The 14,307-nt window shown below is 38.4% G+C and overlaps 2 protein-coding genes across 2 annotated transcripts; both read left to right on the top strand.

The window, feature by feature from the left end:
* On the top strand, positions 1–5,370 carry LOC102295518 (cornifelin homolog B). Its single transcript, XM_005915979.3, has 4 exons — positions 1–105; positions 3,999–4,112; positions 4,197–4,354; positions 4,823–5,370. Exons 2-4 carry the CDS (start codon positions 4,007–4,009, stop codon positions 4,943–4,945), a joined length of 387 nt encoding a protein of 128 aa, XP_005916041.1. The 5' UTR covers positions 1–105; positions 3,999–4,006; the 3' UTR covers positions 4,946–5,370.
* Positions 5,371–10,453: 5,083 nt separating this feature from the next.
* LOC102295205 (cornifelin) lies at positions 10,454–13,963 on the top strand. Its single transcript, XM_005915978.2, has 4 exons — positions 10,454–10,589; positions 10,889–11,002; positions 12,029–12,186; positions 13,412–13,963. The coding sequence occupies exons 2-4, from the start codon at positions 10,897–10,899 to the stop codon at positions 13,532–13,534; spliced, it is 387 nt and encodes a 128-aa protein (XP_005916040.1). The 5' UTR covers positions 10,454–10,589; positions 10,889–10,896; the 3' UTR covers positions 13,535–13,963.
* The last annotated feature ends 344 nt before the right edge of the window (positions 13,964–14,307 follow it).

The following is a 14,307-nucleotide window of genomic DNA, read 5'->3' as shown; positions in this document are numbered from 1 at the left end:
AGGTGATCGCTTGTGTAAAAGGGCTTAAAAGAGCTGCGGAAAGCAAACATCACCTGTGCCTGCACAACATTGAACTCAGAGCTTTCTTATCTTCAAACACAAAAGGTAAGGCATTTTATTTTATTTTGCTTATATCCTCATAAGGTCATTTTCATGCATTAATGATGCAATTAATGACGTGAAAAGTGTATGATTTTAATTTGAAAAAGTATTGTGTGTCATCAGTCTGTTAGAGTTTTGGGTTGGCATGTGGTTTCTGAATTGTGTAAAAGTTTCCAGTGCAGTGATGTATGCTGTCATAGCTGTAGCAGTGTGCGGTTAGATAACTGAGCACTGAAACTTTTATTCCTTTGCAGCCATATTAAATATGTGTACAGTTATTCACTGGCCACTTCATTAAGTACACCTGCCTAGTACTGGATTTGACCCACCTTTATTTTTACAACTGCCTACAGTCTTTATGGCACCGATTCAACAAGGTGTTGGCAACATTTCTCAGATATTTTGGTTCATATTGACATGATAGCATCACCGAGCTGCTGCAGATTTGTCAGCTGCACATTCATGATAGGACTCTTCTGTTCTACCAGATCCTAAAGATGCTGTGTTGCATTGAGATCTGGTTGCTGTGGATAGCATTTGGGTGGAGGGAACTCATTGAGAAGTTCTAGAAACGAGTTTGAGATGATTAGAAATTCGTGACATGGTGCGTTATCTTGCTAGAAACAGCCATCAGAGGACGGGCGCACTGTGGTCATAAAGGGATGGACATGGTCAGCACTCAGCTAGGCTGTAGTGGTTAACCCTTTCATACATGAACTATGACAACCACAATTAGGATTTTTTTCTTAAGTATTCTTATTCATCTTTAGGCATTAAAAAACAATTTTTGAGCTTCACTTTTTTAAACACGTACTTAAGTACACTTTGACAACACTGACTGACCAGTGGATGGCAGGATATGGAGTGACAAATCAGTGTCCAATTTAGTGGTTTATGTGCCATTTATGTATACCATCAACACTGACACAAATACAAGAAAACAGCCTTTGAATAACTGTCCACTGCAGTGACCACTATGCATGAAAGGGTTAAATGATGCCCAGTTGGTACTAAGGGATGCAAAATGTGCCAAGAAAATATCCCCCAGACCATCACAGCACCAGCAGCCTGAACCATTGGCACAATGGTTTTCTTTCACTTTCTTTATGCCAGATTCTGATCATACCATCTGAATTCCTCAGCAAAAATTACGACTCATCAGACCAGGCAACATTTTTCCAATCTTCTATCATCCTGTTTCGATATGCCGGCTTTTTGCTGATACGGGTGGCAGCTAGTGTGGTCTCCTTGCTGTTGTAGCCCATCTGCTTATAGGTTCGACATTTTGTGTATTCAGAGATCCTCTTTTACATAGTTTTAGTTGTAATAAGTGGTTATTTGACTTACTGTTGCTTTTTTAATCAACTCAAAGCAGTCTGGCCTTTCTCCTCTGAACTCTGATATCAACAAGGCATTTTCATCCAGATAACTGCTGCTCACTAGATATTTTCTCTCCAACCCAGCAGATCGGCAGTTTCTGAAACACTCCGGCTGTGTCGCACTGCTGGCACGGTCTCTGCGCAGAAAAAATCTGCGTTGCGCACAAAAAAAAATCTAACCTGAATTGAAATTAAAATAAATATGTTAATAATTCTGTTTTCCAGTGTTATTCAGTAAGTGACTGGCTGCTCCAGTATGGGATTAGAACGATGCCACCTTATCCCATAGTCCTGCCAATAATGTGATTGACATTCGTATATACGCAGCTAATCAACGTCATTGACAGGCTATGACAGCGTCCTTATGTGCCGACACTGGTGTTTTAGCTAGCAAAGCGGCGTGGCTGATGTAGAGTGAAGCCACGTTAATGACAACGTGTACAACCATTGGAGATGTGAGCAGGACAGACGGAACAACTGACGGGAAAAGTGTGGACTTTATACCAGTTTTTAAATTGTGTTGATCGGCCACGTAAAAACCAGAGTTACGATAAAAATATCTGCAATGTTTGGTTCTCTTCCTGAATACTATGGTTGTTTATATTTACTGCTGGAAGAAAACGCTAGAAAGCCTGTGAGCAAAACCAAAACCAAAACACCCCTCACCCTTTCCCATTGGTCGAAAAATGTACCATGTCGACTAATCAAAAAATGATATGGCAACATGACATTTAGTTGTTTAGGAAGGGGGAAGTTTTAGGAGTGACGGCGGTGTTTTGAGATGTGAGAGATTTGCGACGTTTAGCGCAAATCTTGTGTAGTTAGTGTGTAGTGTAGTCAATAGTTTTGTTGTGTGTGTCAGAACAATGAGGCGACTGCTGAATGTTACAGGTGTTACAGCAGTGATACATCTCCTGTTGTCAGGCCTGCAGGTATCAGGCTGTTGTTCTCCTTTATCTCATAGTGGACAGAAATTATTTTTTGGAGTGGCACAAATAATTTGTGTGGCATCAAATTTGATGCAGAACAGCTGATTGTTCTGTAAATAGTTTGAAATGTTTATTTAAAAAAAACGCCTTGGCTGCATTTTTAGGTAAACAGCTGCAAAAAACTTTGTTGTTTGCAAAACTCAGTTACTTTTTTGAAGAAGTAACTATATAATTAATTGCCCAACATTGGTCATTATATACTGTATTTTGCAGACAGAGAGTTACAGACTCTCTCCCAGACCACAGACTCATAATACAAGTCAGAGCTTTATAAAAAAAAAAAAGTTGTGTTTTCAAAATTGGAGTTCAAGTTATTTTTACTTCCAATAGTGTTAACATGCTACACAGGTCATGAACAAGATTTTTTTAATTTTCATTGTAAGTGGGCTAAAGCAGTTAATTAAAAGTAGTCTAACATAAATGTAAATGCTGTAATTTGATTATTTTAATAAACCATGTAACTTGGATGGATTCGATGCTGGCGTGACCACAGTGCACAAGTCTGCTGTTGCTCACAGTGGTCCACGAGATTGCTCAGGGAGTTTGTGCGTTCGCTCAGACACATGAAAAATTAGAGGGAACATTGGTGCAAAGCCTCACAGATGATGTGCAGCAGTGGGTCCCTCAGTCTGTCCTCACTCTGGACACTTGCAGTTGTCACACATGGAAATCAAATGTGTGATAAGCTGCAGGATTCAAACACAAGTGTAACTTATAAACACATGTTCATACTTTTATTACACAATCAGAGAGAAAGAAAAAGAGAGAGAGTGCAGGACAGACAGGTGACAGTCTCAGGTGTACACACTGCTACACAACAGCACAAGAGAAGGAGGATTTAGTGTTTGTGTTATTATGAAACAAGAAGAGTTCCCAGATGGTACAGTGGACACATGTGTGACTCCTGTGATTAAAGCATCTTTCTTTCAGCTTAACGAGTGAACCGTCAGCTCGTTCAAACACACGTTAAAGTCCGTTTGGCTCGACACCACCGAACAGAGGCAGCAATATAACATAGCTGACTTTAATTATCCATGAAATCATCACATTCTCTGTAGGATTAATGTCAACTACTGAACAGCGTATATTATAGAGTAAAGGCTTTAAAACCAAGTTAGTACAAACGTCACTAATGTCACATAACTTTACCGATATGTGGCCAACAGTAATGTTTTAATGTTCTTCATTATTAAACATTTGCACATAAATAAGTGACATAATATTCAGTACTTACTTTTGAAGGTTTATTTTTCGGCCGTTCCGCTTCAGCCGTCTGCCATATTTTTCGGCAAAATTATCCACACCATTCGCCGCGCTATGAATATTTCATTTGAGCAAACAAAATTTCTGTTTTTAAATTTGCCATTGTGATTATCTGTATAAGTGAAATATCTGATTATATTGTCAAGTTTTGAATGCACTGGTTAGGTGTGGTTAATAAAGGGTTGTGGCTGCTCTCTTCCACAACAGCCTTTTGTAGTGCTTAACCTTGTGATCTTATGAACTTTCAACCTGGTTCCTCCTTTAGACTCCATCATGACTGATACGATGGTCGTCACGCAGCCTCAGCCTGTGATATATGTTCAAGGGTCGGATGAATGGTCATCTGGGTTATTTGACTTCTGTGAAAATGTGCCAGAGTGTAAGTGTCTCTGATTTATATCTATACTACAGCAAGTACTAATTCACTGCCAATGCACTGTGCTTATCATTTCTCCTTTTTAAGGCCTTTTTGCTTACTTTTGCTTACCCTGCTTCGCCTGTAAAACTTCGAGAGACTACGGGGAAAATCTCTGTCTCCCTCTGGCCGACTGGGTGAGCGGCATGATCCCGCCGGCCACCATGTCCATGAGGGTCTCCATGCGACACCGCTATGGCATCACCGTAAGGCCAAAATTTGATTTTCTTTTTAATGTATCTATATTTCACTCACTTAGCCTTCAGCCACTCTGTTGCACTAATACTTTTGAGAGGAGTTTGTTTCAACTTTTTAAAAGTTGCTTTTATTTGTGTTAACTATTTCTTTGCCTACTGACAACCTTAAAACGTGCAGCCTTGTAAAACAACCTTTATAACATGACCAAATTATAACAAAAGAAAGATTGTATATCACCATATTTCAGATTTTTAAAGGAAGAAACTGTATTTTCTTAAATCATTCTGTGTCTGAATAATTTTTATAGATCAACATGTATTCTGTCAACATTATGCAATCTGCTCTTTATCTATAAAACTGTGCTTAAGACTATTTCTTACCTAAGCCATTGGGGTCTTTCACCTCTTACATATTAACATAAAAAACTGGTCTGGTTAGCCACTTGCTGACCAAACGTCACTGTGTTTTGTTTTTAGGGCACCATGTGTAATGACTGTGTGCTTTCGACATTCTGTATGTCCTGCGTCTGGTGTCAGATGTCCAGAGAGATGAAGAAACGAGCGCTCCCAGTCGTTATGGTTGCTACTAAAAACGTGTAACCTCTTCCTTCTTCATCATGTCTGGGGCCACCATCCTCATGGAGTCTTAGCAGCACAATACACTTTAAACAGAAATCCAACTGTAGCCATCCAAGCTTATTGAAGTTAGGAAACTGAAATGAAGTAAAAGAAAAACTGTTTTTAATGTAATTAAACTATCATTAACTATCTAAAATAGTGCTTTTTAAATTTTATTTTACATTTTTCCCTTTGAGAACAAAAATTCTTCACTGAGAGGTTTATAATGACCACTTATTAACCAAAGAATACCAAAAGTGTGTTTTTGTGTAATCTCACATACTTTAGTCAGGTTTGTATTTTATTTTTATCTGGCATAATGAAAATTTTAAACAGATAAACTTAAATGACATAAAAATCCAAACACTGTTCTTTCATTTTTTGTCAATAAAATTAAGTGAAAGGCACATGACTCTTATTTTTCTGTGTTCATACAGCACGCTGTTAACAGATGGTAAACATACAAGTGTATGAAAGTGAATTTCAAAAATACATAAAAGAAAAAGGGTTTGGTGCTTTAAAAGTGTAACACCTCAGAACACAACACTGGATGCCACTTCTTTTATTGTTTTCTTCTTTTTTTAATAATTAATTTTGATTATGTAGTAGTAGCAAAAGTAGTAATGGCAGAAATTAGTTGGGTGCCAGTCCTTCAAACTAGCATGTGCTAGTTTACTGATATTGATATTTTTGGTAAATTCAGCTGTTTTCTGTTTGAAGGAAGCTGACATTTTATCAGTGATGTATGATCCTGACAGAAGGTTCTTCCACAGTGCGATGTTTTTTTTTTTTTTAAAATCCTGTCCCTTCTGGCAGGTTTCAGGTTTCAATCAGAATTATAACAAAAGGATAGAGCACAGATGGAAAAGCACAATGTATCACAAACTGATGCACCTGTAAGAAAAAACAAAGGGAAAAAAACTGTTCATTCAGTATATGAGGACATGCATTGATGTATATAAGATGCAGAGAGTATTGTAGTCTCTTATGTTATGTAGCGCAGTTTCTGATACTATAATCAATTTTAACTGTAAGTTCTTAAGAGACTATGAGCTGTCAATGTCACACATCAGGAGTCAATTCTGAAAATTGATAAAGTGTTTAAAATGTAAAGTGTGTGTGTGTGTGTGTGTGTTTCTATTAAGGATTTCACTCACTCTTTGAACGAATATCAAAGTCTTGGCCGTTTAACAGAGATGTGTTACAGCGCCATCTGGTGGTTGACTTTCATTGGAGATTTTTTTCCCTTTAATTTAGCTTGAGGCAGGTGCATGGTTGCTGATTGTTCTTGAGAGGATTTGTGTCTCTGATATATCTGGGGAAGTTAAAAGATGATGAGTTTCTTGATCGCCTCCATCTATAGCAAAGAGCAAAGTACATACTGTAATCTTGCATGTAGTGTTTTCAATTTTCAGTGCCAGGACTATCCATTATGGGGTCCAGCAGAGCATTAAAGTCACCTATTGTCATTTTTGAGCTATAAATATACTTGTAAGTGATTCTTTGGCATGATTTATTTGGTCTTCTGGTTATTATCTTTTATTCATTTTTGATGCCTGCCTGTCTCCAGTCCTTCATTCATTTAATTTTCATTCCTTGTGCTGTTTTATATGTGAATGGTTGTCTGTCTCTCTGTGGTAGACAGACTGATGGCCTGTCCAGGGTGTACCCTGGTTCTCACTCCATGGCAGCTGAGATAGGCACCAGCACCCCCGCGATGCTGAATTGGAAAAGTAGGTTATTTGGAGTGCGGCATCATGTCTAGTATTTCTGACCCTAAAAGTCTTATTGATGATTTCAGTATACATGCAACAGCTGTTTGTATTGTAAGTTAGAAGGGGAGAATATCAGAATGCCATCTTATGCTAACTATGACCCAGTGGAACCCCATTTCCACTTAACAGAAACTGTACTCATACTCATACGTCAGGATTGTTAGATGTTCAGTTTAATGTATGGACTTGAAATTCACTTTAAAGTGAGTTTGTTTTACTTCATGCCATCCAGATTTCATAAAATTTCATTTTCAGGTTTAAAATGAAATGCAGTGTGGTCATATTTTTATGGAAGAAACTGGAGTTTTGGTAAAGCCACAAATCCAGTCAACACTGTCTAAGGAGCTTGGGTACAAAGCAACTGGACTTCTTCAGAATATTTTTCACGTCTCATCTAAGAAGGTTCTTCAGTTCTAAAAGCAAATAGTCCCAGGTATTTTAAACCTAGTGCTAGGGGGGTGTCCCCCTACTAGAGGATTGTTGACCCATTATTAATAATATGCCTAATCAAATGAACCAAGATTATCATCAGAGGTTTCATGTGAAACCACTGTGAAACTTTGACTCACCCTATCATTTGACCTATTGAGGTCCCCTGAGGCAAGATGTGAGTTGGTGTTGAGGCACCTGGGAAGAGACATCAAGATTGCATTGTAGGTAGCAGACAGTTGGTGTCGTAAGCCACCCAGTCTGACTGCCGTTCACAGTGCACGTAGACGGCTTCTTTCACTCCTCTTTCAAGCCACCTGTCTTCTCATTCCAAAATGTGAACACTGGCTTCCTCGAAAGAGTGACCTTTATGTGGTACTGTACACAGACATCCAGTCATCACAAAAACGCACTTATGTGAGTGGAGAGTTCTGTAGATAACCTACTAACAATGCACTGATCTACAAAGAAAGATGCAGTCAGTTCATTCCAGTAACAATCATTCCAGCAAGAGCAGCACAAATATTAGGTCATAACAAACGGCTTCGATGCAGGTATCCCACCAATCTACTTACCAAATAGCACAAGTTTTATGTTCCTAACCGAATTGATATGTTTTTTTTAAACGTTTTTGCAGCTGTTCTCTGGACAAAACTGATAGGGACTCATCCTCCCTTAATACAAATTGTGCCAAGGTGTGATGTCGCAATCTGAAAACAGCTGATCTATCTGGCATAAGGAAGAAACCACACAGCTTATCATCATATCTTGACGCAAACATGTTTGATTAAAGTTACCGTTCTATCGTGTGCCACGTGAGTACCTCGGAGGTTGTAGTTACTTATTAAAGTAAATATTACTCAGACACACTTCAGATCGAAGCCTGAGTATTTGCTGCATTTTGAGAGACATTGCTACTTGGTTTGAAACAGATGGATGAGAAAACCAGTCTGTCATGTTTTAATTCTTTACTAATCTTTGTGTGGAAATGGGGTTAAAACCCGAAATGCCAGATTTCAGTCAGCTTCCTGGAAAACACAAGATGTCTGCCTGCACAGGTTTAACAACTCTGTGACAGGCCCAGGGGCAGATGTTTCGCTGTCTTTTTTTCATCTACCACCAAAGTAAACAAGAGTACATAGCTAAGTCTCTCTTTCTCTCTCACACATACATGCACACAGTTCATGCTAAGATGATAGTGAATAGTAATAATCAACTATATTAATAACATGATTCCAGCTTTTGATCAACACCAGTGGTGGATCTGCCAATTCTGGTATTCTATGGCAAATGCCAACTGGGCTCCATGGTGCTAGGCAGTGAGCACAGGGCCAAGTAGAAGATGTTCGGCCCTCAAGCCACCCTCACAAAGTCTGCGTCTTACTGTTTGGTCAGAGACATTTACACCAGTGGTCATTTAGTAACTCTGGTAATGTTCCTGTTCCTACTTGGACAAAGGAGCAGATACCAGTCCTGCTGATGGGTTAAGGGCCTTCTACGGCCCAGTCTAGCTCTCCTACTGTAGCTATTTGTCCGTGCTGGGAGGCACAGCAAACCTTCTGGCAATGGCATGTATTTATGTGCCATCCTGGAGGAGTTGGATTCCCTGTGCAACCTCTGTCGTATCTAAGTATCATCTCATGTTACAAGTAGTGACACTGACCCTAGCCAAATGCAAAATTAGTGAAAAAACAATCAGTAAAGATGAAAAACCATTCCTGTTTTGGGGGTTGTATCCTCTAGTGCACCTGCTATTAACTTCATCAGCACCAGAGCAGCTGGAACTGATTAACGACCCCCTCTGCTACTTAGCCGACCAAATCAATATCCCAGAAGTTTAGAAGTGTCTCTTGAATTTTTTTGAGCAGTATATTTCCTCTGACATCAAACCTTTTCATAAATTTTTAATCCACTCTTTTAATCATTTGAGTATAAAATGACTGAGAAAATACAGAACAAGTTTATTTGACCACCACCAAATATAAGGTTTATGTCACAGCTGCCCTACATTAACAGTATTGATCATTACCAAAATATTTCTCATATTTCATTGAAGGTTAATTTACCAGTATGGACAATTATATTTGTAATTCTAAAATGTAATCATTATTGTTATTGATGACTTTTCATAACTACTTTTTTACAAAAAAGCAGACAAAAAGAAAAAGCACATTATTATTTTAAGGTGCCAAATTACAGTTGAAATCCTAACAGAAAAAATTGTTTTAGTTTTTGACTTCCCAGATAAGTCTAATGTTCCGGCTCACATTTGAGTATAAAAACGTGAATTCAGTTAGTTATCTGCCTAATAAATACCATTAAAGTTATTTAGCTTTAAACTGGTTTTTGACATAAAATTTCTGAAATATTTGTGTTTTTTATGTTACGCTTCATGTTCCCAGAGCTACAGTTCAGTACTGCATAAATGCTTTCTTTACGAGCTAAAGCCACGACATAAGTATCCGGGTGATGGACCTCATTAGGTAACCTATTGTTGGTCATTCTGACTGGGCTCCTTCTACCGGTCCCCCCAGTCCAGCCGCCCAGTCAGATGTTACGCCCTTGGCGCCTGTCATAACCCATATAAGGCATCTTATATTAAGATCCTCTTCCCGCCTCCTTCACAGCGATGCTCATCGCTGTTTCATCAGAATGTCAGTGTTACTGAAAATCAGAAAGATGTGGAGCTCTGATTCCAAAGGTTTCGGTGAGGACAGAGCCAACGCTTTGGCGTCACGCCCGCAACTTTGACTCATCCACGCACGCCAGTTCCTCACTTCATCTCACAATAGCACATTCCAAATGCATGACCACTCCTAATGGAAATCATAACAGTCACATAAAGGAACATAAAACATCTATTGTTACTGTTGTTGTTTTTTCGGTGTTAATTACAGTGAATTGCCTGGCGCGAACTTTGGGTTAGGGCAACTTGACCTGTCGTTTTTCTGCCCACAGCTTTTTAGTTCAGAGGGCACGAGGTCACTAGAGAAAGCAAACAACAACAACAACAACAACAAAACAAACAAACAAACAAACAACCCCAACACGCTCACTTTAAAGAAAAAACACACACACTTGAGACATGTGAATATGAAATACATGCATATGAATAGAGAAAGCTTCCGTTCCGTCAGTAATGGGAGTCCTCAGTATGCAGCAATACCACATATATTTCCCCGGTGAAGTGAAAGCAGTGTGGGATCATTTTTTTCCGCATTAGACAATGACCTTTCCAGTTGCCGCACCTTCACTTCAATATTAACACAAAGTTGCGGAGTGAACCGGTGCGTCCGGATTCTTCTGTCAGGTGATCTCATGTTTTCTAAAAGGATTTAAGACATGAGAGCTTCTCGGAGCTTTCAGAGATCAGCTGTGACCGAACATCCACCTCAGAGCTTTCTAATCGTCAAACACAAAAGGTAAGACATTTTATTTATTCGTTTAGTTTCGTTCCCATCCACATGAGCTCAGACTTTATATATTAACCACAGTAAAATTATAAATATAACGAGCAGCAGTTTACTGTTTTAATTTAAGAAAGTAATGATATTATAGGCCTATTAATAACCAACATGTAACAATTTAAAAGCAGAGGAGCTCTTTAATGGTTATTGAGAAAGGCTGGAAGTGTAGTGAACATTTACCAGCTTTCCTGAATCACACACCTGATTGTAAGAGGACTTGCAGTTGGAATTTTTCACCTTGCTCTTTCTTTTAGGCGCCATCATGACTTCTAAAATGGTTGTTCGGCAACCTCAGCCTATGATGTATACCCAAGAGTCTGATGAGTGGTCAAGTGGGATCTGTGACTGCTGTCAAGATGTGCCAGGGTGTAAGAGTCTTTTAATTATCTTCAAAGTTTATAGAGGACTTTTGCTCTGCAGTGATCGTCACACATGTGACAAAGGAACTTATTTTGCTCACTCAAAGGGAAAATATTTATTCCTAATAATCTAATTTTTAAAACAGTAGGAAACAAAATCAAAACAAACAACAAACAAACAAAAATGCTGTTTTCGTATTTACCTTATCTATAAATAACATAAAAATGAATCAAAGAGTGTTTTTTTGTTTTTTGGACCTGAACCTCATGATGAAATCCAGGAAGCCACACCTACATAAGAATTAAGGTCACGGGTTGTAGTATGTTTTTTTTTTTTAATGTGGTGAGAAAAGCATTGGTCCAAGAAAGAAAAAAAGGATTCATTAACATCCTCATATTTTCATTTGTATTTTCAAACAGGTGGTGTGCGTCATCTGATTGGTTGTTTTAATCAGACAAAAATGACAAAAGATAATTGTACTTCCGTCATACTTAGGTGTTATTTTCAAATTTAACTCATAACTTGTACATACCCACATGCACAACTATAGCACTCACACTTATTTTTTCCAAAGACATAATAACCCCGTTTACACTATTTTCAAAGATCTGATTTGTTTGGCATTCATTTTCATTTCATTCTCTACAAAAGGGAATTTCTATTCTAATAACGATTAGCGTCTCTTAAGAGCACATGCTCGCCTTTTTTTCTTTTCTACATTAACTCACTGTGTCCTTGCATAATTTCAGCATCATAATGATGTTAGATTTTATTTCTTCTGTGTTATGGCCAAACCAAAATGATGACAGGACAACTACAAGACATTTTATTTTCAGTTTAAATCAATAATAATGCTACTTCCTTAAATAGATTTAAATCAGACGTCTTTCTGGCACATTCTACATAAATAGCGCGGCTTATTGTCCTGTTTTCTTTAAGCATTTCAGGATTTTACGTGAGTGTGTGTAGTTGAGTGTTTTTCTGGTTTCGCAGTCCATATCATTTGCTTTTCTCTGTATCTTTGCCTCTTTCAGGCTGTTGTGCTTTCTGGTGCTTGCCCTGCTTTGCCTGCATAACTTCAAGAGATTATGGTGAGCCTCTCTGTCTCCCCCTGCTGGAGATTTTCAGTGGTTTTATCCCGGGAATCACCATGTCCATGAGGGTCAACATGCGACAGCGCTATCGCATCAGGGTAAGGCCAATGTTTTCAGCTTTATACAGTTAGTTCCCGAGATGTTTGGACCAATATAATTAAATACATCAGACCCTGAGCTTTCATTTGAGAGATTCTTTTTCTTTAAGCAGGTAACAGCAGGTGACCTATTAATAGTCATTAAGTCAATGGTAATGGTCTTATAGCTAGAACTGAGCCAAATAAGCAGAGTTTTAGAAACTAGAATATATTTGCTTTCAAATCAAGTCTGAAACCTGCATTTGTCCTTCTAGTATCAGATTTCGGTTTGGGTATGATCTTGAAAAGGTCACCGCTGACCTGGTGCATGTTAATAGGTAAAGCTACAAAAACAAAACAAATCCATCTGACAGATAGCAAGAACATTAGAAGCTGCCAAATAAACAGTTTGCTACGTTCAGAGACAGAAAGAATATACTCAGGAAAATAAACACGCCTAGCTGTCCCCCCAAAAAGACAATAGTGGTGGATGATCGCTGAATCTTTTTGTTGGTAAAGAGAAGCCTCTTCAACAGATCCAGCCTTGTGAAGAGCACTCTCCGGGAGAAAGGCATGTTACACAAGTCTACAGGATTAGATTTCACAAAACCATCTAAAGAGTGTTCACTTAAGGTGCTGAAGACCTAGCATTCACCAAACTACATTTAAAAAACGACATTAAACCAAAATACATAAAAAAAAAAGTCAGCTGTGTCTCAGAGGAAAGATGATTCTGAGCAGAATGACTAGAAAATATAAAGCATGAAATAGTCTCGGAAGAGCTCATGATCCCATTAAACAGCTGGATGTTGAAATGTGCAGAGTTACAAAGTAGATTGGATGGTGCTCAACTCTAAAGATGGGCACTGTTTTTCTTTTTTTTTTTAGGTCAGAAAGTGGAATGTTGTACAATTGCTGGCAAATTCAATGAAACGTTTTGAGTTTTGATGACTTTTGTTGGTCAGTCTGGTAAAGGTAAACAGTGTATTGCATCATAATAATCAGGAACTGTAGAAAACTCACCTTAAGGAACAATAACTCCAAAACCAATTCAACAGAGTGAAAAGTAAAAGGTTAAAAATGCAAGACTTTTCTGTCCAAACTGCTAAAACACAACCAAACTGTAACCGCACATAAAAAAAACCCTGATTCATCTCTTTTCACAGGAAAAATCATTTCCATATTAATGTAAAAACTGATCAGATTGACTGTTTATTAACCAAACGTGTCTGTATTTTATCTGCAGGGCACCATGTGTCGGGATTGTGTGCTTTCGACTTTCTGTTGCGCCTGCAGCTGGTGTCAGATGTCCAGAGAAATGAAGAGTAGGAATGTTTCAGTTGTTATGGTCGGTGCCAAAAACACATAACCTCTTCGCTCTTCATCATCACCACCTGGGCTGCTGGTTACTTAATACAACACCATCTGCGTGGGATGTCAGTAACATTTTACACCGATGACTTCTTTGAGGAAGAGTAGTGTTCACGTCACTGACAGAAACGTGTCTGTAAATATGACTTTATTAAAGGGAGACGGGATCGTGGCTTGCTGACTAAAACATTATAGAACTCTCTTAATAAATTTTAAAAATATATAATGACCTTTGTCTTGAATTTTAATCGTAATTTTTCTTTGTGAGTTTGCTTACATACACAACACTAATGGTTGCATTTAACAAGTCACAATCTACGTTCACAATAAGCACTGGGATTCAAAAATTTGTATAAAAAACTGAAGAATGTATTTTTTTTATCCTGCTTGCAATTAAATAAACAAATAGCACAGAAATAAAAAGAGAGCATGGAGGTTTTATTTATTTATTTGCGTTTATCACCAATAAAAAATAACCGCTGTATGTTAAGAAAGCAGTTAACTCTGTGAATGTCCTCTGCACCTGGGTAAGACTCCACCTCAGGCTAAAGGCACACTGCACAGGAAGGTGAAGCGGGCTCCTTTAAACACTTGTAAAAAAGTGACACGGCCACTAGAGGGAGTCAAACTCTTTACAATGAGTCCAACAGCTCGTTAAGGCTGAGGTCAAAGTGGGTCACACAGGATCAGACTGACTACAGCATCGCCACTCATGTTTCACCTTACAAGCTGTGCCACCTGTGTGTTCAGGAGGAGAAACACGTCATAAAA

Source organism: Haplochromis burtoni, unplaced genomic scaffold (assembly GCF_018398535.1).
Source record: "Haplochromis burtoni strain Fernald_Lab_line unplaced genomic scaffold, NCSU_Asbu1 Contig_17, whole genome shotgun sequence".
NCBI classification, from domain to species: Eukaryota; Metazoa; Chordata; class Actinopteri; order Cichliformes; family Cichlidae; genus Haplochromis; species Haplochromis burtoni.
This window is presented reverse-complemented; position numbering and strand designations above follow the sequence as displayed.